This window comes from Lampris incognitus, chromosome 14, assembly GCF_029633865.1.
Source record: "Lampris incognitus isolate fLamInc1 chromosome 14, fLamInc1.hap2, whole genome shotgun sequence".
In the NCBI taxonomy this organism is placed as follows: Eukaryota; Metazoa; Chordata; class Actinopteri; order Lampriformes; family Lampridae; genus Lampris; species Lampris incognitus.
In genome coordinates this window covers 47,047,403-47,062,154 of record NC_079224.1, presented here as the reverse complement: position 1 = coordinate 47,062,154, position 14,752 = coordinate 47,047,403, and the positions used below count along the sequence as shown (strand labels likewise).

At 40.9% G+C, this 14,752-nt stretch overlaps 1 protein-coding gene and 1 gene segment (V, D, J or C); both read right to left on the bottom strand.

The window, feature by feature from the left end:
• The window catches only part of LOC130123577 (T cell receptor alpha chain MC.7.G5-like), a gene marked incomplete at its 5' end in the record, with an annotated part of 74,536 nt that extends 70,245 nt beyond the window's left edge, over window positions 1-4,291 (bottom strand). Inside the window, 2 exons of the mRNA XM_056292792.1 lie at window positions 3,865-4,178; window positions 4,273-4,291. Of these exons, the coding sequence (XP_056148767.1) occupies window positions 3,865-4,178; window positions 4,273-4,291 (333 nt within the window). The remainder of the gene's footprint in view (window positions 1-3,864; window positions 4,179-4,272) is intronic.
• A 5,888-nt stretch (window positions 4,292-10,179) lies between these two features.
• On the bottom strand, window positions 10,180-10,645 carry LOC130124539 (T cell receptor alpha variable 14/delta variable 4-like; the record flags this gene model as incomplete). The annotated part of the segment is given in 2 exon segments: window positions 10,180-10,532; window positions 10,627-10,645. Coding segments are annotated over 2 exon segments (372 nt in total), but the record flags the coding sequence as incomplete, so codon positions are not given.
• Between the last annotated feature and the right edge of the window lie 4,107 nt (window positions 10,646-14,752).

The following is a 14,752-nucleotide window of genomic DNA, read 5'->3' as shown; positions in this document are numbered from 1 at the left end:
CTCCTTCCCCCCTGAACAGACGCCCTGACCGACCAGAGGAGGTGCTAGTGCAGCAACCAGGACACATACCCACATCCGGCTTGCCACCCGCAGAAACAGCCAATTGTGTCTGTAGGGACGCCCGACCAAACCGGAGGTGAAACGGGGATTCGAACCGGAGATAACCCGTGTTGGTAGGCAACGGAATAGACCACTACACTACCTGGACGCCTAATCAGTGTTTCTTAAAGAATATGAAGAATTTGTCTCAGGGCTTGTTACTCATTATGATGTGATTATAATTCTTGGTGATTTAGATATTCATCTGAATAAGGCTGCTGATCCGCTAAGAAAAGCCTTTCTGGCACGAGCTGATACTGTTGGGTTCGCTCAGTTTGTTCAAGAGTCGACTCATTGGTGACACCCTTGATTTGGTTTTATCTAAAGTGATACCTGTTTCTGATCTGAATTACTTGCAGACCACATCTGCTGTGTCAGATCATTTTCTCATGCATTATTGGCTTATCCAGGTAATGTCGGCACAGATGTAGTTGCCACTCGCCACATTGGTCCCTCCACTGGAGCTGCATTTAGCAAGCAGCTGCCTAAAGTCTTGGATCCTTTCACCGTAGTGAGTCACTCTTGAAGATTTCACTAGTGAATTAAATGTGGCCCTCTCTAGTCTCCTCGGTTCAGTTGCACCTCTCACTACCAGAGCTAGGTGACTAAAGAGGCCTACACCCTGGTTTAAGATGAGACACGTGCTCTTAAGTGGGCCTGCAGGAGACTGGAATGTAAATGGCAGAAATCAAAACTGGAAGTTTTTCCTATCTTGGCATGAGTGGTTATTGAAATACAAGTGTGTTAGATAGATAGATAGATAGATAGATAGATAGATAGATAGATAGATAGATAGATAGATAGATAGATAGATAGATTTTTGTATGCTTTGATGAAATGCAGATAGATAGATAGATAGATAGATAGATAGATAGATAGATAGATAGATTTTTGTATGCTTTGATGAAATGCTTATGTTTGGTGCAAAGACTCAGAGACAGAGAATGGCAGCTCGTCTCAGCTCTCTGCCTCTGGAGTGCAGAAGTGAAGCTAGAAATCTCAGTTTAATCATAGACAGGGATCTGAATGTCAAGAGCCACATCCATCATCTCACAAGATCAGCCTCCTACCATCTTAACAACATCTCAGAACTAAGGGCTTTCTTTCAAAATCAGACTGTGAGAAATTAACCCATGCTTTTATAACAAGTAGACTAGACTACTTTACTGGACAATTCACCGGCCTCCCAAATTCCTTTGTGCGCCAACCACAGTTAATTCAAAACGCGGCAGCGCGTGTTCTCACCGGAAGTAGAAAGTATGAGGCCATTACATCTGTTCTTACATCTCTGTATTGGCTCCGCGTCAAAACTAGAATCCATTTTAAACTTGTGTTAATTGTCCACAAAGTGCTAAATGGTCTTGCACCACACTATATAAAAGACATGCTCATTACTTACAAACCAGCATATTTGACAATGTTCATGATCAATGTTTCTCATTAACTTGATAGAGACGGTTGGACCTCCACCTTCCTATGACATTAGTTACATCACATGAATGACTGACTGCAAGCCTTTAACATTAGTTGTCATGTTGGCTGGAGTCTGGTTTCATGACTCATATCTTTGTTTACTTGTTGTCATTTAGTCCATTCAGGTTCTTCATAGTGATGAAGAGTCATGTAGAGCTGAGTGGAATCACAGTTGAATCCTCAGAGATACACTGAGATGCTAAAAGTTCTTCAAATTATGAAAACAGATCAACAGTCTGAGGATGATTTTAGGTTTCAGACATCTACAATTAAAATGATGAGGGAAAAACAAACCTTTATTTCTTTCCAAATACTCCATCAGCTTTGCTGTGATTCCATCAGTTTATTAGCACATCACACCCACACTCTTTAAGGCAGAGACCCGAGCACAAGGATTTAATTGTGTTTAAATACACATGACAATAAAGTTGAATTGTAACTTAAGCTGAAGTGTGTAAATGTTCTGTCAGACACTGTCAGGTTTGTGTACAGTGACTCTGGGTTTCCTGTCACTGTGGGCCTCACAGCACAGTAGTACACAGCAGAGTCTGTCACTGCAGCAGAGGACATCTCCAGATCCACTCGTTTCTGTTCTCCGTTGAAGCTGATTGACAGTCTGAGATCTTCAGGTTGTCCTCTGACCACTGACTGCTGACTGCTGGGTGATGCAGACAGGAGGAATTGGGCTGTAGATCCTGGTGACTGACGATACCACTGAAGGTTGTAAGGTGAGCCGGTGTAAATACAGGATAGAATAACTTTGGCTCCTTCTACACTTTGGACTGAAAGGGTCGTGGGGTTGATTTCTTCTTCCAAACTACTACCTGAAAATTTTGGAAATATCCAAGAAGGTGTTGCAGAAAAAAGGTGTCGTTGTGGTAATTCAGTGAGTTACTGTGGGCTTTGTGTGTTGGTTGTTGTCCATACTGAGCCTGCTGGTGATGGTAAATGTGTGTGTCTGCTTGTCAGCCTGTATGGTCAGAGTCAGTGTGCAGCAGGGTGTCATGGTGACAGCAGACTCACCTGTTAGTACAGAAAGGAACCAGATGAGATGGAGCAGCATGCTGCTGTTAGTTCAGCTGTCTCTTTAGTTGCACTGTGGACTTTACCAGTCCTTCCTGCTAACGTCCTCCCCTCATAGTGTGTCTGGCTCCTCCTATTCACCCACTGTTCACACCAACCTCCTCACTACTCCTCACATGCCAGCCAACCTCTGTGTCCTTCACTAGACCCACTAGCAGCTGTTTTACTGCATGTCCACATGGCTCTTCTGCTGCTGCTGCTGCTGCCTTCATTTACTCCATTCATCTCATATGGGTGGGTTTGGGGCAGCACAGTGGCCCAGTGTTTAGCACTGTTCCTCACAGCAAGAAGGTCCTGGGTTCGAACCGCAGGCCGTACCAGGTCGTTTCTGTGTGGAGTTTGCATGTTCTGCGTGGGTTTCCTATGGGTGCTCTGGTTTCCTCCCACCATCAAAAAGAAATGTTAGGGTTAATACTGCTGTCTCTGCCCCTGAGCAAGGCAATGGAAAGAAGAATTGGAGTTGGTCCCCGGGTGCTGCAGCTGCCCACTGCTCCTATACAATAGGGTGATTACATGCAAAGAACACATTCATTATAACCTGTACAATGACAAAATAAAGTGCCTTTCTCTCTTTCTTTCTTTCTTTCTTTCTTTCTTTCTGTCTATCGTTATATGGGAGACGGTATTGGATTGAAAGCTGTTTTCTTCCCAATACAATTAAATATTGAATAACATGTATATAATATTGCAAAATAAAATTGCATATTACAAATTTTGTTAAAATGAGGACTTAACCTCAACCAGATTTGGACAGCACAGGAGTTTTTGCTGCCTTGAAAGTTTTATTTGTAACTTATATCACAATGTATTAACATTAATCTAAATATAGCATTCTATTAAATTTGTATTTTACTGATTGTTCAATATTGATTTTCTTCATTTCATTTAAGAAGCATCATTTACATTATAACAAAATGTTTAACAACATTAAGATTTGACACGTAGGGAACAATTAACCACAGCTCATCTTTGAAGCTGGAGTGCAAATGAAGATGTGTTATTGTAGTGTTGGCAGTGGCACTGGACAAATCAGCAGTTGTAGGAAGCTGGCTTGTCAACCTGTCCAATGTGTTTTTCTTCAACAAGGTGACAATGAGATTAAAATGTGAATACTGCCCTCTAGTGGGTGTGGTTTAACATCGTGTTGTCTCTGGATTCCTGATAGACACTCTAAAGGTTTTTGTAGTAGGTTCTGCAGTTTCCTGTCACTGTGGGCCTCAGAGCACAGTAGTACACAGCAGAGTCAGACAGCTGCAGACTCTGGATCTTCAGAGGAACTGATCTTGAGCTGGAATCCAGGCTGGAATCAAATCTCTCCTTGAACCCGTCCACTGTGTCCCCTGATCCAAAAGTAAAGCGGCTCAGAATGAATGTGGGCTTGTCGTCTGCAGCCTGTCTGTACCAGAAAAGATTTGTATTTGAGCCACTGGTGTTATAGTGACAGTCCAGTGTTACTGTCTCTCCCTCACTAACAGTCACATCTCCTTTGGGTTGGAGCACGTTGTCTTTTTGAGCTCTGCATTCTGTGGGACAACAACAGACGGTGTCAGTGTGAGGAAAAGAATCAACAAGACAAAGTTCAGCTTAATAACAAGCAAACCAAGAGTTGTGTCCTACCAAAGCACATAGCAGCCAACAGCAGTGAGATGAGCAGGAAGCTCATAGCTCTTCTGTTCAGTAACTATGAGCTCCAGTGACCAGAGAGGACTTCCTGTGTCTCACTGTGGAACCTGGTTTTAGCTCCAACACTACGTGGTAGATTTGAAGGCGGGGCTTGTTCAGAGTGACAGGGCTGATGACCAATCCCCTGTTATTACTGCTGCTGACAGGTTCAGACAGTAAAACACGTTTTACATTCAATTCAATTCAATTCAATTTTATTGTCATTAAAAACAATGTGCAGGCACATGTTAAAAATGAAATGAGGGCTGTGGCTTCACCAAACAGTGCAAGACAGACACAGACAAACACAGCAAACACAGTATAAGATATACACACATGAAGACCCAGCTAAAAATAAGTTTAAAATAAGTTAAAAGTTATAAGTTACATCATATTCCTGTTGAGGGGACTTGTCTTTAAAACATTCAATACGTATTATGTTGTTCTTATTTATGTGATTCTTATAAAGTTGAATCCATTTTGGTTCATCTTTAAAAATGAAAGACATTTAATATTCAAATATTTAAAATTTGAGCTATTTATTATTTGGATTTTGTTTTTGTTTGTGTTTTGTTTTGTTTTTTGTTTTTGTTTTTTTTTCTTTTGCCTTTTATGAAGAACACCTGAAGAATAATTGCGTTGTGTTATGAATAACATAGATAATAAAAATTCAGAAATCTTTGTTTTGGAAAAGTACATTCATCCTGTGTCATTAAAGAGTGTGGGTGTGATGTGCTAATAAACTGATGGAATCACAGCAAAGTTGATGGAGTGTTTGGAAAGAAATAAAGGTTTGTTTTTCCCTCATCATTTTAATTGTAGATGTCTGAAAGCTAAAATCATCCTCAGACTGTTGATCTGTTTTCATAATTTGAAGAACTTTTAGCATCTCAGTGTATCTCTGAGGATTCAGCTGTGATTCCACTCAGCTCTACATGACTCTTCATCACTATGAAGAACCTGAATGGACTAAATGACAACAAGTAAACAAAGATATGAGTCCTGAAACCAGACTCCAGCCAACATGAAAACTAAAGTTAAAGGCTTGAAGTCAGTCATTCATGTGGTGTAACTAATGTCATAGGAAGGTGGAGGTCCAACCGTCTCTATCAAGTTAATGAGAAACATTGATCTTGAACATTGTCAAATAGTATCCTGATGGTGTCCTGAACATGCATCAAAGCCATGACCACATCTCATCCACAGTTATAGTAACAAAATACATAGAGGAGGGAAAGAAAACACTAATCCAGTTCCACTGAATGAACAACAAGTTATATTTAGTTAAACTTAAATATAAATACGGCTGTATCATAACAAAGTCCAAAAGCAGTAGTCCAGTTATGAACTCAGATACATTATTTTCATTATGTGTCTATGGAAACTCTCCTTGATTGTTCTGCTGTTAAATGACAGAAGCAGCTGAAGTGTGTAAATGTTCTGTCAGACACTGTCAGGTTTGTGTACAGTGACTCTGGGTTTCCTGTCACTGTGGGCCTCACAGCACAGTAGTACACAGCAGAGTCTGTCACTGCAGCAGAGGACATCTCCAGATGAAACGCTTTTCTTTCTCTCTCATGCTTAAGAGTCAACCCTGGTACTTTCTCTGAATAGTCCGTGATGAGAAGCTGTGGAGGTGAGCTGGAGTACTGTCGATACCAGAAAAGGTTCGGTGAAGAGACGGAGTAGTTGCAGGAGAGAGTGACCCTGTCTCCTTCCAAAGCCAGAATTCTATCATGAAATGGTGTAACTGAATCCTCAGAGAGCCCTAGACAGACACATGGATTTTTACAAACACAATAGTTCATGGAAATACCTTATGGATAATATTAGGATATATGTTCTTCCATTTCATATTTACCAGTATGAAAGGTAGATATCATCAGCCAGATTAAATGGAGTAACATCATGACTGAAGTGTATTGAATCACCAAGTGAAAATAACTCAGCAGCTCTTCAGTTCCAACATGAAGTCTTGGACATTCAGTTCTCTAACTCCTCCCCTTGTCTTGGTCTGTGTACTGTTATGGAGATGGAGGTTTAGAAATTAATGTCGTGATGGACCCTTCACCTCTTTGTTCTCTTTACTAAAAAAATAAATAAAAAAATAAATAAGATGATTTTTACATTTTAAGAAATGATAAATGTGTTGATCTAAACAGGACGACATAGAATAAGATTAGTCATTATAATTATTAAATGGTTTCTGAACATGACCCAAAGTCAATAAGTCTCACCAACCATGAGAGAGACAAAAACTGTGGAAAGAAAGGTCCTCCTTGTCAAGTGCCCCTATTTAAACCATCAGTAATATTTTCCTAAGATATAACAAAGGAGGGACAGAATTAGCAAGACATAATCCATGTCAAGTTATGCGTGAAAGTATTTTAAACTACAATACAAAATAAAGAACCACATGACACAAAGCGGAGAATGTAAAAATTCTTTATCACACAACTTGGATTGAAATATTCTGCTTATACAATGAACAATTGGCAAGATATTAGAAGAACAACATTTAATTTTTTGTAATGAATGTTTTGAACTCAGCAGTAAAATATTATGAACAAAAAGTTAGCCGTTAAGCTAAAATGTTGAATGTTAATTGGGCTCAATACTAAATCAAGATGTTTAACACCGACATTTTGTCCTGCGTGTGAATTTATAACAATATTTAACCTTGAGCTGAACTATGTGTGCATTAACAGGTTTTGACGCAAACCTTCCATCAACCAGAAACAAGGATCCTCCATGGCCATGCTATGATTAGAGATACTAACTACTAGATACGATACTAACTACTGTTTTTAGTGACCTTGTTTGATCTGCTGATTGATCAGCTATTAAAGGTCAGAAGCAGCTGAAGTGTGTAAATGTTCTGTCAGACACTGTCAGGTTTGTGTACAGTGACTCTGGGTTTCCTGTCACTGTGGGCCTCACAGCACAGTAGTACACAGCAGAGTCTGTCACTGCAGCAGAGGACATCTCCACATCCATTTGAGTCTCATTCACTTTAACAGACAGTCTGGAGTTTGTATCTGCTCTGTTTATTATTGAACCTGATCTAGTGGAGGATATTAGAAACTGTGGTGGTTCTCCTGCGTCCTGGCGATACCAAAATAAGTAGTTTGCTGAGGAGTATTTACAGGAGAGAGTAACTTTGGCACCTTCTAGACCATGTACTCTGTCTTGGAGGGACTGGATGGTTTGCTGATAACTGGAACCTGCAGATGGGAAGAAATGATTAAAAAGTCAATAATCATGTCATATATTGAATCTATCTCATTATTTTTTCTGTTAAAAAGGGATTCATAGTTTAACAAATACTGAGCTGCCAAAGTGTTTCTTACCAGTAAAGCCAGTGAATAAAACAAGTGGTAGGAGGAACTGCATGGCTGATGTCAGACGTCAAACAGAAACTGTGGCACAGCAACAATCACCTAGTTAAAGATGTGCTGCTTTCAGAGATCTGATCTGTTTCCCTGTCTGTCAAACTCCACTTCCTGCTGAAGAGGAAACAATGACTGGATCAACTCTGACAGCTTATTACAAGTCACTGTCCAGATAGGTTTAGCAAGAATATTCAAATAAAACAATCAATTAATCATGGTTTAAGGATAATCTAATCTTTAAGGAATGTTGATAGAATAGAGTTATTATTATTAAATATTTTATATTACCTTCAGGTTGTCTTTCTTCTCCTGTCATCATGTAGTTTATCTTTTGTGGTTGGGTTTATATGTGAGACAGTATGGGATTTATTGTTGTGTTTCTTCTAAAACTAGAATACTACACATGAATATGTTGATGCCTGCTCAATCATCCAGGTGTAGAATCCCAGAAAAGTTGAATCAGTTCATCTGGACACAAGGTTTCATGGGAGAAACGTGTCATCGTTCATCTAGGAGACTGTCAGTCTCTTTGTCTCAGAGGCTGAGGAAGTCACTTTGATGACGTCATGACTGAAGAAACCAACCGGCTGATGTCCAAAGTGGATGCAGTTGCATATCTACACTGAATCACACGTTTTTTCACTATCAGATGAAACAGCAGATCTGCTGACTTACTCTCCTCCCTCTCCTCCCCCAACACCCCCATCCAACACTTCTCTGACTGTTTCTGATGAACGTGACGTCCCCAAGCTCCTGGCAGTTTTATTTTACTTGAAACTCTGATATCTGATTTTATTCCTGATGAATGAGGTCATCACTTAGTTGTCATACACGATTGCTCTCATATTCAGCAGGAAGTGTAAAAGTATGGGGACGGATGGATGTTAGAACTGGGGGGACATGTGTCACGGCTTTTTATTCTCCTTCACTCTCAGATGAAACAGCAGACCTGCTGACTTACTCTCCTCCCTCTCCTCCTCCAACATCTCCCCCATCATGCTGAAAATGTTCACCCTCCAGTGTTATCAGGCACTCTTCTTTTTCTTTTTTCTTTTGTTTTGGGGGTGGGGGGTATATTATGAATGGGGGCATTGGTTGGGCCAAGTGTAAAATCAACCTGTTGAACATGTGCTGACCCAATGTGTACTTAAAATACCTGATGCTCACTCTCAGCAGAGCCATAAGGTTTGTCTGCACTGTGTACTTCAGATTCACATTCAGACAACTTTATTTCCCCCAGAAGGACAATTCAGTTCCACAATCTACCCAGACCATACACAAGCTCACACACAAGCAGCAAGCAGCAGTATGTCAGAGACAAGAGACAGAACAGTACATGGGCAAGAGATGCACACTGGCGCCATCGTGTGGCCATCCAAGCAGACTCACACGAGGACCAGGCGAAAGATAAAAATGCACAGTCAAGTCAAGTCAATTTGGTTTGTATAGCCCAATATCACAAATTACAAATTAAAAGAAGAAATAAATGAGGAAACAAACAAACAAACAAACAAATAAATAAATAAAGCATCCTAAGATACATTGCACGTTACATTCCAGCACAACATTCAGTGAACGTACAGGCCCACAAGCCATGTGAAGAACAGACAAGGTAGAAACCAACTATTGTGGTTTAAAACCAAATAAAGCCTTCATTTAAAATGACTACTCTCAGGGCATCCGGGTAGCGTAGCGGACTATTCCGTTGCTTAGCAACACGGGGGTCGCCGGATCGAGTCCCCGTGTTACCTCCGGCTTGCTCCCTACAGACACAATTGGCCGTGTCTGCGAGTGGGAAGCCGGATGTGGGTATGTGTCCTGGTCGCTGCACTAGCGCCTCCTCTGGTCGATCGGGGCGCCTGGTCGGGGGGGGGGGGATTAGCGTGATCCTCCCACGCACTAACTCCCCCTGGTGGAACTCCTCACTGTCAAGTGAACAGAAGTGATGACTCTCATCACAGTGGTGAACGATTTATAGTGACGACCAGGGAACACCATGTTTTGTATGCGTGTTCAAAAGTAAGACAGGGAGCTAAAATAATGAGTCTTGAAAGAATAGCTGTTAAATAAGCAGGACTAAACACCACCACTCACCTGTCACCATACACACTGCTACTTGTCCCATGGATTAGTCAAGCAGTCTCGCTTCCATCAAGGAACCACCAAGCTCTGACTTCCATCAAGTTATTTTTCTTCTAAGACTAGAATACAATGCAGAATTTGTTAAACGAATCTACAGAAGACATTCATACTTTTCTTTATCAAGACAGTTTAACGTTTCAATGCAGAATCAAATGTTTTTGAATGTTGGATTGACACATTGGACAAATCAGCAGTTGTAGGAAGCTGGCTTGTCAAACTGTCCAATGTGTTTTTCTTCAGCAAGGAACCAAAGTCTTTAAAATGTGAATACTGCCCTCTAGTGGATCTGGATTATCATTGCGCTGTCTCTGGATTCTTGATATACACTCTAAAGGTTTGTGTAGTACGTCTTGCAGTTTCCTGTCACTGTGGGCCTCAGAGCACAGTAGTACACAGCAGAGTCAGACAGCTGCAGACTCTGGATCTTCAGAGGAACTGATCTTGAGCTGGAATCCAGGCTGGAATCAAATCTCTCCTTGAACCCGTCCGCTTTGTTCCCTGATCCAAAAGTAAAGCGGCTCAGAATGAATGTGGGCTTGTCGTCTGCAGCCTGTCTGTACCAGAAAAGAGATGGACCTGGGTCACTGGTGTTATAGTGACAGTCCAGTGTTACTGTCTCTCCCTCACCAACAGTCACACCTCCTTTGGGTTGGAGCACGTTGTCTTTTTGAGCTCTGCATTCTGTGGGACAACAACAGACGGTGTCAGTGTGAGGAAAAGAATCAACAAGACAAAGTTCAGATTAATAACAAGCAAACCAAGAGTTGTGTCCTACCAAAGCACATAGCAGCCAACAGCAGTGAGATGAGCAGGAAGCTCATAGCTCTTCTGTTCAGTAACTATGAGCTCCAGTGACCAGAGAGGACTTCCTGTGTCTCACTGTGGAACCTTGTTTTAGCTCCAACACTAAGTGGTAGATTCGAAGGATGGGCTTGTTCAGAGTGACAGGGCTGATGACCAATCCCCTGTTATTACTGCTGCTGACAGGTTCAGACAGTACAACACATTTTACACCATATTCCTGTTGAGGGGAATTGTCTTGAAACAATGAACAAGTGTTATGTTATTATTGTTTGTGTGATTCATGTAAAGTTGAATGCATGTTGTTGAATCCTTGCAAATGAATCACAAATTTAACATTGTAGATATTAAAGTATTTAGATTTTTTTTTGTCTTTTATGGAGGAAACCTGAAGAAGATTTGCATTGTGTTATGAAAAACATTGACAACAAACACTTCACCTCTTTGTTCTCTTTACTAAAATATATATAAGGTAATTCTTACATTATAAGAAATGATAAATGTGTTGTTCTAAACAGGACGGCATAGAATAACATTAGTCATTATAATTATTAAATGGTTTCTGAACATGACCCAAAGTCAATAAGTCTCACCAACCATGACAGAGACAAAAACTGTGGAAAGAAAGGTCCTCCTTATAGAGTGCCTCTATTTAAACAGACAATGGCCATCAGTAATATTTTCCTAAGATATAACAAAGGGGGGACAGAATTAGCACAGTGGCGCCCCCAAGGTGTGGCCAGGGGCGGCCACGGCCACCCTGATACTATCCCTGGCCCCCCTGCTGCCCCCTCCCCCCCAGCCACAAGTCGCATTTGCAGAATATGCTTCTGATTAACCATAATATCCTTCTATCTGATATTTTACATTAGGTGCCGTTCATTTAAATCAATAATGTATATTTTTCATAATAATTCATGTCAAAGAAAGTAACAAATGCATAGCCAGGCAGCCAGTCGCTTCTGATCGTCCGTCACTGCGTCACACATATACCATCCAACAATGAATCATCTAACACTTTACAATATATACAGATACATAACACATTAAAACAGAACTGTTGTGGAACTCAAAATGTTAACTGTACCAGTATTAGTCTATGCACATCAGATATGTAGTAACATTAACTGTAAAAAACAAGAAACCAAAGTATTTCAGTAGGCGATTCCTTAACTCTCATGTTGGCAGTTTTCAATTAGCCTATACAGTATACTACAACGGCATAATAGAATTCCTGAAATTCAGTCATGGCTTTTGGTTTTGGTGTGCCCCCCCAAGATTTTCAGTGGCCCCATTTGGCCACCCCTATGAACATTCTCTGGGGGCGTGACTGAATTAGCAAGAGATAATCCACGTCAAGTTATGCGTGAAAGTATCTTAAACTACAATACAAAATAAAGAACCACATGACACAAAGTGCAGAATGTAAAAATTCTTTATCACATAACTTCGGTTGAATTATTCTGCTTATAGAATGATCACTTGGCAAGATATTAGAAGAAAAACATTTAATTTTTTGTAACTAATGTTTTGAAGTGAGCAGTAAAATATTATGAACAAAAAGTTAGCCATTAAGCTAAAATGTTGAATGTTAATTGGACTCAATACTAATTCAACATGTTGTGCAGCAACTTCTTGTCCTGCGTGTGAATTTATAACAATATTTAACCTTGAGCTGAACTATGTGTGCATTAAAAGGTTTTGACGCAAACCTTCCATCAACCAGAAACAAGGATCCTCCATGGCCATGCTATGATTAGAGATACTAAATATCTCACCTTGTTTCTAATGAGCTGATATTAAAACTCTACTTGATTGTTCTGCTGTTAAATGACATAAGCAGCTGAAGTGTGTAAATGTTCTGTCAGACACTGTCAGGTTTGTGTACAGTGACTCTGGGTTTCCTGTCACTGTGGGCCTCACAGCACAGTAGTACACAGCAGAGTCTGTCACTGCAGCAGAGGACATCTCCACTTCCATTTGAGTCTCATTCACTTTAACAGACAGTCTGGAGTTTGTATCTGCTCTGTTCATTATTGAACCTGATTTAGTGGAGGATATTAGAAACTGTGGTGGTTCTCCTGCGTCCTGGCGATACCAAAATAAGTAGTCTGCTGAGGAGTATTTACAGGAGAGAGTAACTTTGGCACCTTCTAGACCATGTACTCTGTCTTGGAGGGACTGGATGGTTTGCTGATAACTGGAACCTGCAGATGGGTAGAAATGATTAAAAAGTCAATAATCATGTCATATATTGAATCTACATCATTGTTTTTTCTGTTAAAAAGGGATTCATAGTTTAACAAATACTGAGCTGCCAAAGTGTTTCTTACCAGTAAAGCCAGTGAATAAAACAAGTGGTAGGAGGAACTGCATGGCTGATGTCAGACGTCAAACAGAAACTGTGGCACAGCAACAATCACCTAGTTAAAGATGTGCTGGTTTCAGAGATCTGATCTGTTTCCCTGTCTGTCAAACTCCACTTCCTGCTGAAGAGGAAACAATGACTGGATCAACTCTGACAGCTTATTACAAGTCACTCTCCAGATAGGTTTAGCAAGGATATTCAAATAAAACAATCAAGATATCCTGGTTTAAGGATAATCTAATCTTTAAGGTATTTTGATAGAATAGAGTTATTATTAAATATTTTATATTACCTTCAGGTTGTCTTTCTTTTCCTGTCATCATGTAGTTTATCTTTTGTGGTTGGGTTTATATGTGAGACAGTATGGGATTTATTGTTGTGTTTCTTCTAAAACTAGAATACTACACATGAATATGTTGATGCCTGCTCAATCATCCAGGTGTAGAATCCCAGAAAAGTTGAATCAGTTCATCTGGACACAAGGTTTCATGGGAGAAACGTGTCATCATTCATCTAGGAGACTGTCAGTCTCTTTTTCTCAGAGGCTGACGAAGTCACTTTGATGACGTCATGGCTGAAGAAACCAACCGGCTGATGTCCAAAGTGGATGCAGTTGCATATCCACACTAAATCACACGTTTTTTCACTATCAGATGAAACAGAAGATCTGCTGACTTACTCTCCTCCCTCTCCTCCCCCAACATCTCCCCCATCATGCTGAAAATGTTCACCCTCCAGTGTTATCAGCCACTCTTCTTTTTCTTTTTTCTTCTGTTTTGGGGGTGGGGGGTACATTATGAATGGGGGCATTTGCTGGGCCAAGTGTAAAATCAACCTGTTGAACATGTGCTGACCCAATGTGTACTTAAAATACCTGATGCTCACTCTCAGCAGAGCCATAAGGTTTGTCTGCACTGTGTACTTCAGATTCACATTCAGACAACTTTATTTCTCCCAGAAGGACAATTCAGTTCCACAATCTACCCAGACCATACACAAGCTCACACACAAGCAGCAAGCAGCAGTATGTCAGAGACAAGAGACAGAACAGTACATGGGCAAGAGATGCACACTGGCGCCATCGTGTGGCCATCCAAGCAGACTCACACGAGGACCAGGCGAAAGATAAATATGCACAGTCAAGTCAAGTCAATTTGGTTTGTATAGCCCAATATCACAAATTACAAATTAAAAGAATAAATAAATTAAGAAATAAACAAACAAACAAACAAATAAATAAAGCATCCTAAGACACATTGCACGTTACATTCCAGCACAACATTCAGTGAACGTACAGGCCCACAAGCCATGTGAAGAACAGACAAGGTAGAAACCAACTATTGTGGTTTAAAACCAAATAGAGCCTTCATTTAAAATGACTACTCTCGGGGCGTCCGGGTAGCGTAGCGGACTATTCCGTTGCTTAGCAACACGGGGATCGCCGGATCGAGTCCCCGTGTTACCTCCGGCTTGATCCCTACAGACACAATTGGCCGTATCTGCGAGTGGGAAGCCGGATGTGGGTATGTGTCCTGGTCGCTGCACTAGCGCCTCCTCTGGTCGATTGGGGCGCTTGGTCGGGGGGGGGGGGAATTAGCGTGATCCTCCCACGCACTAACTCCCCCTGGTGGAACTCCTCACTGTCAAGAGAACAGAAGTGATGACTCTCATCACAGTGGTGAACGGTTTATAGTGACGACCAGGGAACACCATGTTTTGTATGCGTGTTCAA